Source organism: Aphidius gifuensis, linkage group LG1 (assembly GCF_014905175.1).
Source record: "Aphidius gifuensis isolate YNYX2018 linkage group LG1, ASM1490517v1, whole genome shotgun sequence".
Classification (NCBI taxonomy): Eukaryota; Metazoa; Arthropoda; class Insecta; order Hymenoptera; family Braconidae; genus Aphidius; species Aphidius gifuensis.
In genome coordinates, this window is record NC_057788.1 from 25,649,103 (window position 1) to 25,664,742 (window position 15,640).

At 24.6% G+C, this 15,640-nt stretch overlaps 5 protein-coding genes across 5 annotated transcripts in view; 2 read left to right on the forward strand and 3 right to left on the reverse strand.

Moving 5' to 3' along the window:
- LOC122856438 overlaps positions 1 to 15,640 on the reverse strand; it is a 65,676-nt gene that overhangs the window by 49,153 nt on the left and 883 nt on the right. The window contains exon 3 of the mRNA XM_044158115.1: positions 15,247 to 15,571. The gene's annotated coding sequence lies outside the window, so the exon portion shown is untranslated. The remainder of the gene's footprint in view (positions 1 to 15,246; positions 15,572 to 15,640) is intronic.
- LOC122857370 (homeobox protein aristaless-like 4) lies at positions 6,473 to 9,643 on the forward strand. Its single transcript, XM_044159500.1, has 3 exons — positions 6,473 to 7,184; positions 7,723 to 7,892; positions 9,002 to 9,643. Exons 1-3 carry the CDS (start codon positions 7,079 to 7,081, stop codon positions 9,458 to 9,460), a joined length of 735 nt encoding a protein of 244 aa, XP_044015435.1. The 5' UTR covers positions 6,473 to 7,078; the 3' UTR covers positions 9,461 to 9,643.
- Positions 9,993 to 11,684, reverse strand: LOC122857186 (dual specificity protein phosphatase MPK-4-like). Its single transcript, XM_044159232.1, has 2 exons — positions 11,278 to 11,684; positions 9,993 to 11,198 (listed from the first exon to the last, which is right to left on the reverse strand). Exon 2 carries the CDS (start codon positions 11,181 to 11,183, stop codon positions 10,137 to 10,139), a length of 1,047 nt encoding a protein of 348 aa, XP_044015167.1. The 5' UTR covers positions 11,184 to 11,198; positions 11,278 to 11,684; the 3' UTR covers positions 9,993 to 10,136.
- On the forward strand, positions 11,953 to 13,058 carry LOC122857248 (39S ribosomal protein L4, mitochondrial). The gene is made up of 3 exons (XM_044159318.1): positions 11,953 to 12,329; positions 12,412 to 12,820; positions 12,913 to 13,058. The coding sequence occupies exons 1-3, from the start codon at positions 12,018 to 12,020 to the stop codon at positions 13,056 to 13,058; spliced, it is 867 nt and encodes a 288-aa protein (XP_044015253.1). The 5' UTR covers positions 11,953 to 12,017.
- Positions 14,087 to 14,744, reverse strand: LOC122861060 (ADP-ribosylation factor 4-like). Its single transcript, XM_044165227.1, has 2 exons — positions 14,393 to 14,744; positions 14,087 to 14,319 (listed from the first exon to the last, which is right to left on the reverse strand). The coding sequence occupies exons 1-2, from the start codon at positions 14,742 to 14,744 to the stop codon at positions 14,087 to 14,089; spliced, it is 585 nt and encodes a 194-aa protein (XP_044021162.1).

Here is a 15,640-nt window from a genome sequence, read left to right on the forward strand (position 1 = left end):
ATTTTCTTCTCATCTCATTTATATCCTTATATATATTTCTAACATCTATTTTTAAATCATGAAAACATCAATGATTATCATGGCTGCCAAGAATTTTTCACATAGAAGAATATTATTGTAACGAATCGTTCTATTGAAAATTGATTTCAAAACTCTCTGTATCTCGATTATTCAAATTCATTACAGTTTAATCAATTTTAAATTATATGATTGAATTTATTTACTGATTGTCAAATTATGTACATCAAAATGATATTTGAGGTTATACTTCATGTTGTTATTGATATCAATGATTCTATTTGTTCAATAAATCAATACTATCATCGTTCGATTTACTTTTAACTAATCAAATTTTTTAAATCATTTTGTTTAATACTATTTATAAAACCGTAATTTTAATAACGTATAATTTAATAACTATTTTATCATCAAGCAAATTATAACTACATTTTTACATGCGCTCATCTTTTTGTCAAAAACAGTGTTAATTTAAATTGTTAGTTATACCTTCAATAACTTGAACAAATAAATATAAAAAATTTGTAACAAAAATTCTGATTAAATTTCAGAGCCACACTCTCTTATGTTAAAAGCAATCCTTCATGTCTATTTTTATATTAGAACATAGATACTTATTATTATAAACAATTGTATAACTAATTAACACTCATTTTTATCAAGACATGTGGCTTCATATTTATAACAATTTGAGACCAAATAATACATAAGTTAATTTAAGAAGTTATGCATATTAATTTTTGTTTTGTTAATTAACAAATTTCTAACAATCTTCTTAATTATATGATTTTGCAATTTTTAAATGTCTATTGCATACGATTGTTTTAGTTTTCTTAATATTTTGATTTTAAAATTTTGCAATTTTTGTTGATAACTAATTTATTAACAATGATATTTTTCTATTCTTGTTGTAGTATTTCTTCTAGTTCAATTTGATTCTAATTCTATCTATATTATCGAAGATATGAACATTAAATTCATATATGAAAACAATACTATAGGCTTCCGTATGTAGATTTACTAAAATTCAAACAACACCGATTGTGTAATTTATATATCTTTTTCTATTTCATTTATTTTATTTTTTTTTTCTTGTATTTATATTGTAAAAAATTATTTGCGGTTGTGGTTTTGATTTTCTCTCTTGAGATTTTATTTTTATATTACGTTAGATTTCTTTAAAAATTTTTCAATGATATATATCTCTTTTTTTTTTTTAGATTTAAGGGCACAAATCGTCACGCCATGTAGTGTCACAAATACGATGACCACATCTGCGGTCACTTTGTACACCCTTTTGTACACTAGATGTATATAACAACCAGCATAGTACTAATATCTGTATATATGACTAACATGGCCCAATGTGATACTCATATATGTATATAAGCATACATCAATATATTTAAAAGCCACAAAATGTTATTATTTTTACCACATAAAATTTAACATTGTTTGCTAGATATATATACCAGTTTTTAAATTTACTTTCTCAACGATATAAATTTACACCGTCATGGAGTATTAACAACAACCGTAACTAATATTTATGTTCTTTTTCTTTTTCATAAAAATACCCTCAATCTTGTTGCAAAATAAAATTTCTTTTATTATTTTTATTTATTTCTTGTAGTACTTTCATGTTAATTGTAATATTACATTATTTATTAGTTTAATTTTTTTTTTTTTTTTTTCCTATACACATTTAAATATAACGAATTTTTATATTTTTTTTTTTTAAATAAATATTATTTAAATTAATTTCTTATCAAAAAATTAATTTTTTTTTCAACTCGCAAGTAATATTTTAATTTAATTTTATAATAATCATACAATTATTTGACGTATGATATACAAAGTAAATACAAATGCCACTGTGTATTTTTTTTTAAATTTAACTTTGAAGAAGCTTATAAAAATGGAGCAATAAATATACATGACTATGCATATACTCTTTTTTTTATCTCTCCGCTTTTATTATTACTATTATTAATTTTTTTTTTTTTTTTTTTTCGTGGCTTAGATGAGCACGTGCCACTTTTCCAGATGAAAACAATTTTCAGTGATGGCACACTTGGTTAATGTGAATGAAAATAAATACCGAAAAAAAAAAGAAAAATAAGTTGAATGAAAAAAAAAAAAAATAATATAAAATAGGAAAAACTAACAAAAGATTTCTTTATATGCAAGTCACTCCCAGTTGTGGTATTGAAGATGAATATAAAAAAAAAAAAAACAGAAATTATAGAATAAAAAGAAGTGTGTATTTTGTGTATGAAAAAATTCTGAAGCATTTTTATGATGTATTTGCTTCTGGTGTTGAGTATTTTTCTTTTTTTTTTTTTCGGAGCAAAAATTCTAATAGGGAGGAGATTGTGACGCCCTAATTCTTTTTTTTTTTTTTTTTTCTGGGTGTGAAGGAGTCTCTGGGGTACTATTAATGTTTGACAAACCATCGAATGTCCAAGATCATTATGGTTTACCTCGGACAAATTGTTGGATAAACTCGCTTGACTGCTCTTATTAATGATCATTCGATGGTCTCTTCTTTTCTTTTGATATCATCAAAAGTTTTCAAGAAAAAAAAATATTTATACAAGGGTACATTGTATAAACTATTATCACCTCAGGTATGTTTACACAAAATATAAAAAAAAAAAATTATTTTTCAAAATTGTTGTAAAATACACGACTAAATGCAACTTTTTTCATCAATTTTCTTTCAACGAAAAATAAAAAAGATTAATAATATCAACTGTGTATTATTTTCTTTTTTTTAAAAAAAAAAATATAATAAAACAATTTTTCATATATATTTTACTGACGAAATATTAATTTTTCAATTTTCTATTAATCATTTTTCAATAATTTCTTTTTTTGTCATTTGCAATTTCTAAAAAAAAAATATATATAAAATATATATTATTGCAGTGTTAAATGACAATTTATCAATAGTAAATAATAATAATAAAATGAGCTAATGTAAAACTATTCTGATATATTGGCTTTTTTTTTTTTTTTTCTTCAACGCTTAATTATTTATCAAATAAAATAGAATGAATATAAATTGGAGCTAATCAATCAGTCTGACCGATACATCCGGTAAAAATATTTGAATTACGATTCGACCACAGGTTCATAGTGTACCCAGTAAATTTTACCATGTCAAAGCTTGTTAATCAAACAAATCACCAATTTTTTTTTTTTTTTTTTTTTTTTCTATACATAGTGATTTACACATTTTTCCATAACGAATTGACAAAATTCCGGAAAATTTTAACGTCTTAATTGGCTCGTTGTACTACTTTTTCAAATGAAAAAAAGAAAAAAAAATCTTGAAAGGAAAAGAGGCTTTCATCGGATAATATAAAAATGAGGGAGCCATGTCGGCATCTGCAGTTTGTAAAGAAAAAATAAAGAAAGTTATAAAGAAACATCCCCTCGTACAATATTTTTTTTTTTTTTTTTCATATGTCGAACGGAAACAGTGGATGATGTTGACCACCGTAATCGAAAAACCTTACTTCAAGACCTTTCTTTCGCCCAAAAACAGTGTATCAAGACAAGGAACAATAAAAAGTAATAACAATGCAAGCTTACACACACACACACACACACACACACACCTTGCTCATCTACTCATGTTATACAATAGAAAAAAAAAAAAAATTATAAAAATTGTATTAGAAAAAAATTCAGTGTTTATTAGTGACAGATCAAATCCACATTTCCCACGACAACGACCAAGCTAAAAGAATTTATATACTGAATGGATAAAAATGCATCAGATGATTTTTGACGAGACGTTGACATCTATAACGACATCCTAAGAATATTTTGAGGGTAAAAAATAAAGCTAAAGGTGCAAATTTATATTTTATTTATTTTTAATTTAAAAGTTGGTTGAATCAAACTTGTTATTCTTGATCTAGTTTTTTTTTTTTTCTTTTTTTATTCATATATAAATATGACTTCTGTCTATCATATAAGTTCATATAAATATAATTTTAACCGACTGACCAAATAAAAAAGAATAAATCTAAAACTGGATTAGGATTTTTTTTTTTTTTTTTTTTTTGATAGAAATTTATTTTTTTGTATTAAATCGCATATGAATAAATATAAAGTGTAATAATAAATTTTCAATTTATATTTATCCAAGTTTACTGATATATATTTTTCTCTTCATAAATTTCATTGATACATGTATTATTCAGCTTCAATGAAATGTAAAAAAAAAAAAATAATAATACTTGAAAAAAAATTTGGTTGAAAGTCTATTAAGTTTATATCAAAATCAAATTTCCCACGAAATTTTTCGTTTATAATTTATATACATATGTATACTGCAAGGATAGATAGTTTTATAGTATTTTTTAAACAATTTTTTAGTTAATATATAACACAGGAAGGAAAAACAAGACCCCTGTATCTACATAGTTATACAGAAAAAAAATAGATAAAAAAAAAAAAAATTTATGTACATGAAGGAATGACCGACTTATAAATCATCGTCCCCTGTGGTTTTTTAGAGACCCGTGCTAAGCTACGATAAAAAAAAATTAAATAATAATAACAAAAAAATTATACGCATATATAAAAAACGTTAAAAAAAGTACACGCGTCGGTAAAAAATATATATTTTTTTTTCATATTCTTTTACTATTTAGAACCTTTCTTTTTTCACTTTTTTTTTTTTTTTCTATTAATTTTTTATCATCTTTTTTTTTTATCAATTCACCCATAAAAGCAACGAAATGCCAAAGAGGCGTGTACTTGAACATTTGCGGCAAACTTTTAAGGGACGAAAAAAATTTTTAAAAAAACTTTGAAAAGAACCCCCAAGTTGTTTGAAATAACTAGAATAATAAAATTTGAAAATTATTTAATAAAAAAAAAAAATGATTGAAAAATTTGGGTCAAGGTATAGATCAATTTGATTTTTGAGGTAGTGGTCATTATCGAGAGGCCAAGGCGTGTGACATTTTATTAGACAAAATCATGAATACACAATACGAATCTATCAAAACTAAAAAACGTGAGATTTTCTAATTTTTTAAATCAAAAATATTATCCATGAAAATGAATGCAAATGTGACATGTTGATCGATATGCAAGTTGTTTTTTTTTTTTTAAAGTCTAATATTATTTTCTTAATATTCCCACAATTAACTCCTGTCAAACATTTATCATTATTTTTTTTTTTCCATAAGAAACATTACAGGGGAAAATAAATTTTTAAAAAATCCTAAAAATATGTGTCTTGAAATATTTAAAAAGAAATATAATAATTTTTTTTATATTTTGTATGTATAATATAATATGACAAGGAGGATAAAATGAAAAATTATAGGAATGCCAGGATAATGTTAGAAAAGAGAGGAGCAAATTGCAGACCAATGTAATAATTCTTTTTTCAACATCATCATGATTTCACGACGTGTTTGTGTCAGAGTGTCGCGACACTTACGTCCATCTCTTTTTAAATTTAAACATTTCAAATATATATGTACGCATATAAAATATCTATATCGAAACACACTGTGTGTATATACACAATATTTTATTTTTTTTGCTATAAAATTTACGTTGCAATTGCCAACTTAAATTCACTCATAAAAACTAAAAATAAAATAAATAAAAAATGAATATATTTATATGAAGTTGTTGTTGTGGATTGAAACTAATTATAATTATTAGAAATATTTTATATATAAATATAATTGACAAATATCAAAATTATACATATGTTTAATTTATCATGTTAATTATAAATGTTGTTAAAAATATTTAGAAAAAAAAAAAAAAATCTATGTTTATTACTTGAGAAAGAAAAAAAAAATGAAAATATATATATATACAACACCGGCGTCAGGTTAAATAGTGTTTAAAATTTTTTTCAATCAATTTTTATCACATAATATTATGACAATTATAATTAGGATAATATGGTGCCAATTAAAATGTGTTAATGTTGCCAACCAATGTAAGTTAAATGAGGGTGGAGCTTGCTATGAAATCTCCACCTACTCTAAATATGCTCTATTTCTCAAACTCAATATGTACACATATATTAATGTGTGAATGTATATTAACTTGTGCTTTAATGTTAAGCTGCCAAGAGGGAATAGAATTTAAAAAAATGAAACAAGAAAACGATATCGTATATTCACATGTGATGACTAAAGTGAGATGAAATCATTAGTCAGAGGAAAAAAAAAATTAATAAAAATGGGGAAACAGAAAAAGAGAAAGATGAACAGAGATTTTGAGACAAGACAAAGAAAAGAACAACATGATGATGATGATGATGTTGATGATGATGATGAAGAAGAACAAGAAGATGAGTTAGTGGAGGTGGTGGTGATCATCATCATTATCATCATCATCATCATCATCATCATCATGACGAGGGTGAAGAAACTTAAACTGAGGGAATCTTTAAGTACATTTTAAGTCAGCAAAGTCAGTTGGCATTCTGCCTTCAAACACACGGTTCATACAAATATTAATATTTCATATTCAAACCACCATAAAATCACGTTAACCAAGTTTTAAATTTTCTGCTTTCTTTTTCTATTTAATTATTTTGTTTCTCATTTACTCTTTTTTTTTTTTGCATATAACATTTATCTATTTACATTTTTTTTTTCTTTTTATTCACACATCGTTACTCAAAAAACCGTGTTAAATTGATCCTGTAATTTGAATAATTCGATTAACCGTGAAATATAAATATACACATTCACATATAATAAAAGTCAACTGTAATCTAACCCATTATTATTAATTTAAACGTATAAATTTAATTTAAATTTTAAAATTAACTTGTCATATTTATATTATATATATTATTTACGACAAATAATTATTATGTTAATTTATTATTGTAATAATTTTAAATTATGTGTTTATGTGAATGATTAATACGTATATACAATTACAGTTGATGTGATTATTTAAAAAAAAAGAAAAATTAATTTAATTAAAAAATAATTTAATTAAACAAGTGTCATTTATTCATAGACACACTTGTTAATTTATTTAATAAATTTTAATAATGTTACACATGGATAATGAAGAATCACAAATAATTGTGGGATCATCAGAATCACCACAAGATTTTACAGTGTCAAGATTATTGTCAACACAATCACACATAATTGGTATGAAAAAAAAGAACAAAAAAAAAAATGTTTTCTTATTTAAATTATTTAATTGATAAAAAATTTAATAATAATTGAAACATTATGATGAATCATTGATTGCAACTGAGCCATTTTATTTAAATTTAAATTGTCCGTTTTGTTGACTATCACCATGCTGCTCGTATTATACCGCTTTGATGATTACCCAAACACAGTGGATGCCATTCAGAAAATCATCTGCCCCTTTCATGTACATATATATATCGTTTACCAAATCGTACAGTCTGTAGTTGATTTTTATTATTATTATTCATTTTTTTTTTTTTTATGCGTTAAACGTTTTTTATTTACGCTTGACTTGTCCCAGTCAACGAGTCGAGTTTTGTTCTCGCCTTTTATTATTTTTATATTTTTCGTTTTGTTTATTATTTAACGATCAACATTCGAGTTAATGAATAATAGATATATCCCCTATGCAAAATTTAAAACAAACAATTATCAAGCTGTATAGATAACTGATGTTATTTTAATTTTGATTTTTTTTTTTTTGATCAAGATGATGGAGTAAATAGAGGTGGTGGTCGTAGACCAAGAAGAAGCAGAACAACATTTTCAGCTCAACAATTAGCAGCATTAGAAAGAGTATTTGAAAGAACACATTATCCAGATGCATTTGCAAGAGAAGAACTAGCAACAAGAGTTGCACTTTCAGAAGCAAGAGTACAGGTAAATAAAAATTTGAAATATAAATAAATAAAATATAATCAAACAAATTATAAAAATAAAAAATAAATATACGACATGGTTGAACAAATTTAAAGCATTGAGTATGAAAAATGTTTGTATTTGACAATTTGTCAGTCGGCATTCTCGAAAAGATTCCAAGAGTATCAAGTTGTCGAGAGAAAGATCAAAAAAATAAAATAAATTAAAACTTAATATTTTTTTTTTTTTCTTTTTTCATTTCGGATGAAAAGAAACTTGTAGAAAAATAAAAAATAAAATAAATAAAAAAAAACATTCATGTCAGACATAATATTTTAGTACAAAATGTTTTTCAATAATAATTTTGTGCTTAATATACGTGTGTGGTTGATGGTGACATGATGTTTTCGTGACATGAATATTCGGAGGTCGTGAGGAAGTGAGACAGTTAAACTGAAAATCAGAGGAGACAGGTTGTCAGTTGGGTAGCTATGATTAGCCTTGCAATGCCGACAAGATATTCGACGTGTATATCTGTGGTTGCGTATGAAAGAGAAATATATATATGCAAATGCCAACATGAGGATCCAAGCACATGCTCGCATGGCGTGTCGAGTTGCAGCACGTGTGTCGAGTATTATCCACCTCTTTTACTTTATCATCACAATTCGCTTAGTTTCTTCATCATTACTACCACCACTACCACTATCATCATCGTCATCTTCATCTCGTCATCATAATCTTTTTATTCCAATTCTTGTTAAATCTGTACGACTGCCAGGAGCCGTCACGCTGTCCCGTCACTAGTTGTATCCGTTTCTTTTTACTCAGTTTCTCCAAGAAATAGAAAAAAAAAAATCTATTTTTTTTTTAAACTTATTCCTTGACTTGTCCGAATCTTGGAATTGATCTTTTACATACTTGCATAAGAAATTATTATATATATATAATTTTTTATCCAAACGAGATGAAAAATATATTAAAAAAATAAATAAAACTTTTTTTCAATAAGTAAATAATTATTCCATATATGTATCCTCGAAATTGTCATACGTTTTTAAAAATAAAAAAAAAGCACAGGTATTTAATAATTACATTATGTTTTAAATGAAAAAAAAAAAAAATTACAGGTTTGGTTTCAAAATCGTCGAGCAAAATTTCGTAGAAATGAAAGAAGTTCAACACTTGGTCGTTGTGTTACAACAAATAATGAAGGAGAAACAAGTTTACCACTACGTCCAATAAGATTAAATCACACACAAGATATAAATTTACAATCAAATCATCAATTATCACCATCATCATCATCATCATCAACTCCAACAACAACATCAACAACAACAGCAACAATATCACCACAAATACCACAATATACATATAGTGATTATTGGAGATCAACACAACATTATCCAACACCACAAACAACAACTTGTCATGGTTTTACAAATAGTAATATTGGTTTTTCATCTTATCATCAAACTGAATCACACAATACCATTGATAATAATACAATAAATAGTATAAATGCACTTAGACTTAGAAATCATCCATATGGTACAATTTATCCAGCTATGCATGCTAGCATGTAGCTAAAATTATTATCTTATATATTGTTTATTAAAAAATTTAGACTGTTAGATTAGTCAATAAATAAAAAAAAAATAATAAATTAATAACAGGGTAATTATAATAATAAAATATATAACAATTAATTTTAATTATATATATTAATAAAACAAATCAAAATACCAAAAAAAAAAAAAAAAAGAAAACGATCTAATAATTGTTGGAATTAATTGTGAAAAAAAAATATATATTATAAATTTTAATTGAATCTTGTGTGTGATCAATAAATTTTATAATTATTTCTATTTTTAATTATTGAATTTATAATAAACTTGACGCAACATGTGTATATAAAAACATATATAAACATCATGTAATAATAAACGAAAAAATTTAAATAAAAAACATCAAGAAACTTTATTATTTTATCACATATATATTATATTAAACAAGATAATCGACAACAATCGATTCGAAAAATACTATTTAACATTTTTTAAATATTATTCATAGGAAGATAAAATTGGCACATAAAATAGATAATATTATTTCCAGTCTTGTCAATATTTTTCTACATTTGACAATAATAATTGCTTATATGATTTTTCTTTACTATTTATTTAGATACTTTAGGCTTTTATAGAAACTTTTAAAATATATTTATTCAAAAAATATATCAGCTTAAATTTGTTTTTTTTTTTAAACAGTAACAAGAACATTTTGCACAGCATTACTCCAATCAACTTTTGATGGTATAAGATAAAATGCTGGTGCAATTTTACTACCACAAGGACACTGACAACCAGATATCCAACTAAATGCACCTAATTTTGCTTCACATTTTGGACAATTTAATTTACCATCAACATGATTAAGTATATCTGGCATCCATGCTAATGGTTCAATAAAATATATTTTTTTACAAATATCAGATTGTTTATTATTGTCTGTATTATCATTGATTGTTCTAACAATAATATTATCAGTATCTTGATTTTTTTTATTTTTTTTTGTACTAACATGTCTCCATATTTGTCGTTCATGTGGTGAATGTGGAAGTATATTACTTGCTGATGCAACAATTCTACGACATTTAGCACAACGATAAACAGTTGGTTCTGGATGTACTGTTTCAAGTGCTGGATCTGGTTTTATTAAATCAATATAATTTGATGGTAATATTTTTGCTTTACGTACTTTATCAGCAGCAATTTGTAAACGATATAATTTAAATTTTATATTACGTGTATCAATTGTAAAGCCCATATCTTCATATAATTTTAGCTGAGCTAAAAAACCTGGATTTGGACCAACAAATCTTCTTTTATTTTTAACAATATCATAAGCATCAATAAATGTTAATTCATATTTTTTCATAATATATGCAATAACAAGTGTTGCTGATCTTGATACACCAAAATAACAATGTACAAGAACATTACCATTTGATTTAATAGCATGATCAATAAATTCATATGAATTTTCAAAATATGTTAATATATCCTCACGTGGCATATCAGTTATTTGTATATATTTTAATGTTATATCTGGTAATTCTTGTATTTGTCTTGGTAATGGACATGAATCAACAGTTAATATATGACTTATTTTATTTTTTCTTAACCATTTAACATCTGTTGCTGCTGTTAAATTACCAAGATAAAGATTATCTTCAATTTTATCATAACTTGTTGGTCCAGCATCAAAATCTTCACGACTTAAATTACTAGTTGATTCTTGTGCCATTTTTATTATTATTTCCTAAAACGTAATTTTATTTTTTGATAATTCAAATTATTTAAAATTAAAACATTAATTAATTATAAATAATTTTATTTACCTTTTTTTTTTTTGTTGTTGTTAAATTTATTTATTTATTTTATAGAATTACAACGATGTTCTTCAACAAAATGACGATAAACGTTTGACGTATTTAAGAGATGAGCTTCATTGATTTTACTTTTCTACCTTTCAAGCTTTGATGTTTTTTTTTTTTTTTATTATTTTTGCACCTTTATTCACGTGTACGTCAATGAGAAAAAAAAATATATATACAACTTGACTTTTTAGCCCGGATTTATTGATCACCAATGAGAGTATTGATGTGAAAAAAAAAAAAAGAAAAAAACCACTTCAAGATGTCAAACTAATTTTAATTTTTAATTACAATTAAATGCAACTAAATAATTTTTAAATAAATAAATTATTTTGACACAAACAATTTAACGCAAACCGTCAATGGATTAACACATGTTTTGTGTGGTTTATTTACAATAACATTCTATTTTTTTTTTTTTGTGTAAAAAAAAAAACCAAAATGGCGAGTATATTCAGTTGATAAATCACCACTAAAATATCTACTTTATCATCAAACATATGTTTCTAAAAAATCTAACCTCAAACATTTTTGCAAGGATGCTGAAAAATTATTAACTTTTTGTTAAGTTAATAAAGTTAATATAATAATTAACATATTTGTTGTAAAGAAAAAATATACTGTAGTGGATATTAATTGAAAAATAACAATTAGTTATTTATTAATTATTATAAAAATATATTTAACCAACAAGTTTAAACAAAATGTCAATAATATTTAAAAATTTATTATTGACAAATGTACAAAAGTACTCAAAACATATAACAAAACTTTGTAGTACAGCTGTTGATATTGAAAAAATATCAAATAATACAACACCAATAATATCAGTCAATAAATATTTAAATGAAGAATTACTTTATCAAAAAAAACGTCAAGTATGGATTGAAAATTTAGATACAATTAATGAAAAAAAAGTTGGTATTGTTGAATTACATCCAGAAATATATGCAGCAAAACCAAGAATTGATTCTCTTTGGGAAAATATCAGATGGCAAAGATATTATAAATTTGTGGTATGTAAAAAAAAACTTTATATAATAATATAAAAAAAGCATATATTATTAATAAATATCATTTAATTTTTTAAATTAATAGAGTTTTGCACATGCTAAAACACGAGCTGAAAAAGCAGGTAGTACACGTAAACCATGGCCTCAAAAAGGTCTTGGTAGAGCTCGTCATGGAAGTAGAAAATCACCTTTGTTTCTTCATGGTGGTAAAGCACATGGACCAAGATCACCAGCAACATATTTTTACATGTTACCATTCTACAGTCGTGTTAATGGATTAACAACAGCTCTGTCAATTAAATTAGCACAAGATGATCTACATATTGTTAATGATTTAGAAATACCATCAAACAGTAGTTCATACATTGAAGATTTAATGGTTGAAAGAAATTGGGGACCATCTGTTTTATTTATTGATACTGATGATATTATGCCTGAAAATATTACTTTGGCAACTGATGAATTGGCCCATGTCAATATGATGCCTGTTTATGGTAAGTTGATAATTTTTTTTTTTTTTTTTTAATATTACAAACAAAGATAAGCCTTGTTTTTTTTTTAACATTATTTTTTTTTTTTTTATTAGGATTAAATGTCTTTAGTATGCTAAAACATGATACACTTGTTTTAACTCATCGTGCTGCTCGTAGAATTGAGGATAAAATACTTCATCATTTAAACAGACCAGACAATGCAAAATTCCTCAAAAGATTCAGAACAAATCAAGTATAAAAAAAAAAAAAAAAAAAAGAATCAAGTTTATATGATAATTAAAAATATGTAAAATTATTATAAAAATAAAAAGTTAATCGGTATGATGATACAAGCTGATGTATTGACTTTTTGATTTTTATTTTTATTAACGTTTAATTTATTTATATAAGTATTTGAGAAATTTATAACTTGTTGGCATAGAATTGTCGACAGGAAACAAAAAAAATAAAAAAAACGGGTGACATTAAGTTTTGGGGATTTAGTTATTAATTAAAAATTCATCGTTCTCTTATCTTTTTGCTTTTTTAAAATATTTTTTGATTAATAAAAAATAGAACACGAAAATAATTTAGTTGAAAAACAGCAAACCGTTGCTATCTTTACAAATATTTTTAAAAGCTGTTAATATATTTATTAATTTTTTCAAGATGAAAAATTTAATAAATAATTATTTTATTGTAATTTTAATAAGTTTTTCACTACATGGATTTATAATAAGTCATGCAAATGATTATCCACAAATATGTCCTTTTTATAAAGGTGGATGTTGGTCTAATTTTTTTGCAATGAATAAATATTGTTGGAGATATTGTGGAAGTGGAAAATCTTGGTGTTATACGAGTCGTAAAGTAAATGATTCAAATGAAATTTGCAAGCAAGATATAGACTGTATTGGCTCATGTTCATGTGTAAGAAGTTGTCATGTTATATAATCAATAAATTATTATTATTTTAAAATATTTTAACAAATAAAATAGTGGGTATATTGTGATGATGATAAATATTATCTGTCATCAAATAGTTGGTGCTAAATAAAATGTGTACTCGAGATTCAAATTAATTCGGCACATGTGATTGCATCACTTATAGTACTGGGACTTTACAAGAACAAAAAAAATAATTTTCATGTTACAAAAGTTCAAAAAAACTTCAGAATGATAAATGATAAATTTTTTAAAATCATCAACTCATCAATGTACTTGAAAAATAATTTTAAAATGAAATAATTCAACAGCAGTAATCAAATAAATTTATTTCATGGATATTCAGATGATAAATGACAATTGTTTTTTTTTTTCAAATTCATTAATAAGCCAGTCAAGTCCTTCGTAAAGACCATCACCACGAATAGCAGAAGAAGCCTGAACATGCCAAGGACGTCCAACAAAAGCTACATCAAGATTAAGTTTTTCTTTAACTTCATCAACAGACATTGCATTTGTAACATCTTGTTTATTTGCAAAAACTAAAATAGGAACACCTTCAAAGTCACGACCGTCTACATTAAAAAATAAATTTAAAAAAAATTATAATGATTATCTTGTTGAATTGAAAAACAAAAAACAACTCACTGGTCAAAGTGACAATTCCTTCTCTTGAATAAACAATATCTTCTCTATTAGCACAATCAACAACATAAATAATACCCGATGGAATATCTTTATCAGTACCATAAAAATAATTTTTCCAAAGAATATCTAAACGACCACCTCCATAACCAATATCCCAAAAACTCAAATAATAATTTTTATATTTAATCATCTCTACATTGTAGCCAATTGTCGGTATTGTAATATCAATTTCATTAAGTTTAAGTTTATATAAAATTGTTGTTTTACCAGGATGATAACCACCAACTATTAATATTCGCATTTCTTTTTTGGCAAATAATTTTTGAATAAAACTACTCACTATTTGTCCCATGATAATTCTTATATTTTATAACTGTTATTTGATATATATCAATGTGTGTTGGTAAACACACATATAATATTCACAAGGAAATTTATTAAAAAATAATAATTTTAGAGAACGAGTCAATGTGCTTGACCACGTATCACAATCAACATAAACGATAGATAAAAATACATTGTGTTAGTCTTAATAGTTTTTTCCTGATCGTTTTCATCGACTACTTTATCAGTAGTTTTTTTTTTTTAAATTAATAAAAGAACAAAAAAAATATTGATAATTGGAGAGGAAAAAAAATATATCATTAAAAAGAAATTAAAATTATATTTCTTTTTCTTTTGTTTGGAGAATTGATGTTTATCAATTTTAAAATTTAAATTTAAACGCTGTTTTATATTTAAAAAAAAATGGTGTAATAATAAAAATAGAGCTAGTTTTCATTTTAAATATCATTGATGATAAAACAAGCTGAAAGGATTATTGTTTATTTAAAAATTTTTGTTTAAAAACTTACCATTTTGACTTGGACTCCAACATCATGAGATGGTCATCATTGAGATTATTTTCCTGGGTCTTGATGTTAACAGGTACCACTAACACGATCACTCACTTTATCACTGACTCTAAGATTGAATCTAACACTGACTTTAACACTAATTAAAAATCTTATCAATTCAACTTACACACTCAATATCAATTTTCAACAACAGACAAAAATATTAATTTAAACTACGTGTTCAACTTATTGTCAATACACAATTACACTGGCATGTTTAATCGTCATCTAACACCACCATTTGTTGTTGTTGTCTCTCAGCATATTGGATTCAAGTCACTCACTGATAACAAAGAAAAATAAATAAATGTTAACATTATAAATAACAAGTATGTTTAATATTATAAACACA